The sequence below is a fragment of the Leishmania donovani genome, chromosome 34, assembly GCF_000227135.1.
Source record: "Leishmania donovani BPK282A1 complete genome, chromosome 34".
NCBI classification, from domain to species: Eukaryota; Euglenozoa; class Kinetoplastea; order Trypanosomatida; family Trypanosomatidae; genus Leishmania; species Leishmania donovani.
The window spans coordinates 248704-254941 of NC_018261.1; the positions used below are offsets into that span (position 1 = coordinate 248704).

The 6238-nt window shown below is 60.5% G+C and overlaps 2 protein-coding genes across 2 annotated transcripts; both read left to right on the top strand.

The window, feature by feature from the left end:
• Positions 1-29: 29 nt before the first annotated feature.
• LDBPK_340620 (hypothetical protein, conserved) lies at positions 30-2567 on the top strand (the record flags this gene model as incomplete). Its single annotated transcript, XM_003864179.1, has 1 exon — positions 30-2567. The coding sequence occupies one exon, from the start codon at positions 30-32 to the stop codon at positions 2565-2567; it is 2538 nt and encodes an 845-aa protein (XP_003864227.1).
• A 1686-nt stretch (positions 2568-4253) lies between these two features.
• Positions 4254-5207, top strand: LDBPK_340630 (enoyl-[acyl-carrier-protein] reductase, putative; the record flags this gene model as incomplete). The annotated part of the gene is made up of 1 exon (XM_003864180.1): positions 4254-5207. One exon carries the CDS (start codon positions 4254-4256, stop codon positions 5205-5207), a length of 954 nt encoding a protein of 317 aa, XP_003864228.1.
• Between the last annotated feature and the right edge of the window lie 1031 nt (positions 5208-6238).

The following is a 6238-nucleotide window of genomic DNA, read 5'->3' on the forward strand; positions in this document are numbered from 1 at the left end:
ATATATACATTTTCACACACACTGTACCCATGTCTTCGTCCCACACGGAGAGAGCAGTATCCCGAACGCAAGGGGTGCAGGGCTCCACGCCGACGAATGCCGGAAGTAGCAAGCTGGGCACGCTCTCCGTCAGCGAGCTCCGCACGGCGATGCAGCAGCACCTCCGCTCCACAGGGGCTCTGCGTGAGCTCAAAACGCAGCTACGTGGCATGGTGCTTGCCGAGATTCTACAACAGCCCAAGACGGCCAGGATGCTCGTGCACGGGGCGTCGCAGTCGGTCCCACCGTCACTAGGAGAAGGGCAGAGGAAGCTGGATGACAGTAAGGCTTCCGCTGCCGGGTCACCTGGCACACCAGCCATCGCCATCGTCTCGGGCCGGGCAGACCACACCTTGCAGACCTGGTCGTGCGGCTTGGCAGACGCCCTCGTCGAGAATCACCTGCGTCGCACGAGGCGCGCAATGTCACTCTCCATCTTCAGCACAGAAGCCGAAGTACCACCTTTCAGTGTGAGCGGCGCCCCAGCGGAGGAGGAGCAGTACCTCGCCCACCTCTTCCGGCAGATCGACGCTGGTACCTCCGCCAACCCCGAGGACGACATACTCGCCCCCTCCCCGTCCCACTCTATGAAGAGTGTGTTGCAGCGACTTGTGGAGGACTACATGGCGCGGCAGGGCCTCGCGAGCACCGCGGAGGTGGCACGGCACCTGCACAGTTGCAGCACCCAGACTGAAGCGGCCGATTGCGCCGATAGTGCGACGAACCCCCTCAACTCGCTTGAGTGCCGCCTTGCCGCCGTCGATGCCAAGTATGCGCTCACCTTTGCTCAACTGAAGCGGACCGGTGGCTCGGGGGAGCAGCCTTTCTTTCTCCGCTCCGAGGTGGAACGTCGCCTGCAGCAGCACAAGAACGACATGCACGCGCAGCTGCGCAGCGAGTACGAGCAGAAGTACAACAGCTTCACTCGAGTCAAGCTGCAAGAGGCACGCGACGAGGCGGAAGGGCGGTACCGCCTCCTTGCGCAGAACAAGACAGAGGAGCTGGCCGAGATGGAGCGCAGTCTGCTCGTCAAGCTGGAGCAGGAGCGGCAGCGGCTGAAGATGGCGTGGGAGGACGTTCACCAGCAGCGCGCAGAGCTGGAGAGGCGCCAGCGCGACACTATAAAACAGCTGGCGGACTACGACGCGGCGAAGCAGCAGAGTGACGCGGAGCTGCACTCATGGAAGGAGAAGACACGCGCGCTGCAGCTGCAGTGTGCCAAGTGGGAAGAGCTCTGCGGGACACGGCTTATGGAGTTGGACGGCGCTCGCAGTCGTGAGGAGCGGCGTGTGGAGGACATCCGTCGCCTGCAGGCTGAGCACGCCGCGGAGTTGCAGCTGAAGGAGGAGGAGATTGGCCGTCTGCGCTACCGCCTCCGCCTCGTCTCGCGCGAGAGCGACTACTCTCACTCTGCCGCCGCAGCAGCAGCAGCAGCCTCAACGGGCCGAAATGAGAACACGGACACCAGCACCGTACCACAGGCACCGCCCCGCACTTCAACTGCGCCGGTTGACCCACAGCAGCTCTACGGCCTTCTCCTCCGTGCGGAGGAGATGCACCGGAATGCAGCGGTGCAGCAGCAGCAGAAGCGGTGGGACGCAGCGTGGGTAGCCGCTGCTGCTGCCGCCGCCGTATCTCCTGCGCCAGCCACGGCAGCGGCGGCGGCAACGCCAGAACGCGTATTTGCGGTGTGCCGCAGCTCGTCGCCGGCGCCGGCGCCACAGGCAGCAGTGTATCCGTTGCCATCAAGTGAAGGGCAGGTCGCTCGGCGGTCACCTGACCGCTCGGAGTCTTCGGACAACCAAGTGGCAGCGGCGTCCACCCCAGTCGCCGCGATCATGTCGGCCTCCACCTCAGCAGCTACCCCGGCAACTTCCTCGCCCAAGGTAAGCTCCCCAGCGCCGACGGACACCGCTACTGCGGCCAAGCCTCCCCCATCCTCCGCTGACAAGCCTCGGGAAAGCAGCGCCTCATCGAAGAAATCTCTCAGCACCAGAGCCTCAGTCGCACCACCATCATCCTCGGTATCGTCCACGCACCCAACTCCCCAGAAGCCAACAAGTGTGCAGGACGTCGAAGCCCAAGCCGCCGAGTCACTTACGTCGTCCAGCACGCGTATGAGCACGTCTTCATCCAGCGTACCGTCCAGCACCTCGGCAATGCCGGTGCAGCCTAGCGTTCATAATGCAGATGATGATTCCAAAAACAAAACTGCCGCCACAGCGCTCCTCAGCTCCGTGACTGAGGAGGAGCAGAGTGGCCGTGATGAGGTGCAGTCGGAGGAAGCCAGCGCGCGTGACAGCATCGCGTGGTTGGAAAGAAATCGACGCGAGCTACTGACAGAGGATTTGAAGCGTGCCCGCAGTGAGGGCGGCGTAGTCTCGCCCTGGAAGCACTTTGGCGGCGGATCGTCGGGGCCTCAGTTTGGCGGCGGTGCTGCTGCCGCTGATGTGGACTTCAATGAGTCTTTTAGCAGCGACGACGCAGCGCTCATTCACGACTCGGATGAGGATGACGTGGAGTTTTAGAGAAGAGTCTTGCATGTTGTTGTCGTTTTCCAACCTGCAGCACTCAGCTGCACGAGTCTCGCCGACGCATGCAGAGCAACTGCAAGCACAAGCTTGAAGGGAGGAACGATGTCGCACTCTATGGAGAAATGATTGCGGGCGACTGTTGCATTATGCACCCGCACCCCCACTCACTAGGCGTTCGAGACGCGAGAATGACGAAGATCATCACTGCTGCAGTGTCTCTCATATCCTTTCTTTCATCCATTACTCCCACAGCCCTTCCTGATGGCGTGTGGCAGGAAGTGCCTCAGTGCGTGGTGGTGTCACAGGGCCCAGTACATCCCCTCCCACTCTCTCTGTGTGTGCGTGGAGAAGCCGGGCAGCCCCCCTCCCCTCCTGTGCTTGCGAAATGCCGAGCGGCTTCTGGCGGTGACAGGGTCTGGTGACTGCGACGTGGGGAGGCCAGAGCGATGCATTGCTACTGATGTCGGCAGTGAGGTCGTGGGCGGCGTTGCGTCGGAGCGACCCGCGCCGCTGAACACGTCGGCGCCATCGGCATGATGGGCGAAGTGCCAGCGTGACTGGAAGGCGTCGCAGCCGGCCCTCACACTGCCCGCTGGTGTGTGTGGCGGGGGGCCTGGGGCACCGCACGAGGGGGTGCGCGAGGTGGTGGCGTGCGTGATGGGTGCGGCTGTGAGGCGACCTGCGAGGCGGGTGATCGGGTGGAGCTTGAGACAGAGGCCGTGCTCTCCGATGGCCGAGCCGGCGCATGGCTGTACTGGTCGTGTGTCGACGGCTGCCATCGCACCACGTGGACGAGGCCGGTGGGTGGCAGCGTGGCGTTTGACCTCGTGTTGTATGGCAAAGAAATGGGCTGACGTTTCAAAGCAAGAGAAGAAAAAATATACAGCTCCACAGAAAAGCATTACATGCGCTCACAGAGAGAGAGACGGAGACGTGCGTGCGCACACCGAGCGAAAGCTTCAAGGGTGGCCGTCACGGATGGGCAGATCGGCATACCCTGTGACCGCCGTGGAGTAGCACCCCTGTGCTGAGCTGCCCCCGTGTATGCGCTTTTACGGCCTTGCAAGTGAGCGGTCTAGACTTTGTTCGGCGCGCAGCGGGGCGCGACTCCTTTTTCTGCATATGTGTGGGATCCCTCTTCCCCTTATGCTGACTCGCATCACCTCCCTCCCTCTCCCTCTCCCTCTCGCCCATGTCTCTCGGTGTGGTGAACGTCTGCAACACTTCGCTTGCCGTGCTGCATTTTTGATCAGACGTGTGAGCGACGCTCATCGATGCGAAACAAAACCGAGCTCGACCAAATAAATCGAACAAAAAAAAAAGAAGCGCACAAGCGTGTGTGTGTGTATATATATATACACACACAACATCCGCAATATCGTTGACCGCGCAGGTCCCACGCCTACGTCCCCTTGCAAGAAATCAGCACATCTCATTTAGCTCCTCCTCATTGGCATCGCTTTCCCTCTTTTCGCATCGAATATACGCAGCCATATATATATATATATATGGTATTCCACTCCATCTTTGGATAGGCCTGTCCACCACTGCCTCTCTCCCCCCCCCCAACTTTCACTCTATACGCCTTCCTGCCGGCATCTCTCTCTCTCAGCTTCGCGAGTATCAGGTGTGTCTCTTTACCTTCTGTTTTTCGTTCCCGGTTGTCAAGTAATATCAGCAATGCAGGCGAATCGAGTCACATCGCTCTTTGGGGTACAGTACCCCATCGTGCAGGGCGGCATGGTGTGGTGCAGTGGATGGCGTCTGGCGTCTGCCGTGAGCAATGCAGGCGGTCTCGGCCTCGTGGGCGCCGGTTCCATGAGCTTCGACGTTTTTCAGCACCACGTTCGTCGCTGCAAGGAGGCCGCGAAGAAGCCCTTCGGCGTCAATGTCCCTCTCAGCCGCGATATGGCGCAGTACATGGACTTCATCATCGAGGAGAAAGTGCCGATCGTGTTCACGAGTGCCGGCAGCCCTAAGCTCTGGACCCAGAAGCTACAGAGCCATGGCATTAAGGTGGTGCACGTCGTACCCAGCTGCAAGCTCGCCCTCAAGTGCGAAGCGGCAGGGGTCAACGCCGTCGTAGCTGAGGGGTTCGAGGCCGGTGGTCACAACGGGTTAGAGGAGATCACCACGATGGCGCTGGTCCCGCAGGTGCGTAAGGCTCTGGCGCCTGAGGTTCCCCTGCTCGCAGCGGGCGGCATTGCGAGTGGTGAAGCAATGCTGGCAGCTATGGCCCTTGGTGCGGAGGGAGTCCAGGTAGGCACGCGCTTCGCGGTCACACAAGAAAGCTCGGCGGCAGAGGAGTTCAAGAAGAGGTGCACGGCGGCAGGTGAGGGCGACACGTACCTCACACTGAAGCAGTACATGCCAACTCGTGTCATGCTGAACGACTACGGCAAAGAGGCCCGCCGCCTCTCTGAATCTGGCGCCACCAAGGCGCAGCTGAAGGAGTTCCGTGGAAAGGGTCGCACGAAAAAGGGCATGTTCGACGGTGATGTGACGAACGGCGAGCTCGAGATTGGTCAAATCGTGTCCGCATGCAAGGACGTTCCGACCGCTGCGGAGGTGGTAGAGCGCATGGTAAAGGAGTTCCGCACGCGCAACGCGCAGCTCGCCAAGATGAATCTGTAGAGCACACGAACGAAGCAGTGCGTCCTCTTCACAAAGTCGCGCGTTGCGAGTCGCACATACACAGGACGGAAGAAAAGAGCGCCGTGACAGAGAGGCGCACACAGCAATATACCATTGCACACGTGTGCACTACCGCCGCCCTCCTCCCGACCCTCTCTCATCTTCCCTTTTTCTTTTTTTTGTGGACAGTTACATCCCGCGCGCCTTCTTTTCTGTCCTCATTTCTCTGCAGGTTCCCATCCCACACGCGCCGCACTTCCTTTCGTCAACATCACCGCCACCTCAGCAGCTCAGCTTCTTCACAATGGCTAAAGCAAGGGATGATGGAGCAAGGCGTGGAGAACCACACACAAGCTCTGTCGCGCCCACTTAGAATGGCACGCCCAAACACGCACACACAGAGACGCATGTGCTCATGCTTCGTCTCTCACCGTCTCGCTGTGTGCCACGTCTGCACCAGCACTGGCGGATACACTATGGTTTAGGTGTACCCGAAAAAGGGGGTGAATGCTCGCGTCTCTCGCCTCTCTTCTCTCCCCCCCCACCTCCCGTGAAAGAGACAACTCATTATACGGCGACGTCTCCAAAATTGGCGAATTGACACCCCACATTGTGTGCGCCAAGCTGGCGTTCCCCTCACACACACGCATGCCGGACCGGTCACGATGGCGTTGTAGTGCGAACATGCACGCGTTCTCCACCTGCGCATGAGCTCGCCCTGAATAGAAAACGCCTCCGCTCTGCACTTCGCAAACTTTGGCAGGGCGGACAGGAGAGTGAAGGTGCGGTGGCGGGGGGGGGGGGGGGGGGGGGGGGTACCCCCATCGGGAAGACTCCGATGGGTCGCATTGCTGCACCTGCAACGCAACCATCATACACATCTCTCGCGAAATGACGTAGATCTCGCCGGGGCGTGCGTGACGCTGCACGAAGAGGGCGAGCACAGGAAACTCGCATCCGTTCAGGAATTCCGCTCTGTCTTGGAAGAGGTGTGAGTTTGAGATGGCCGACTCGCGTGTACCCCCACAGCA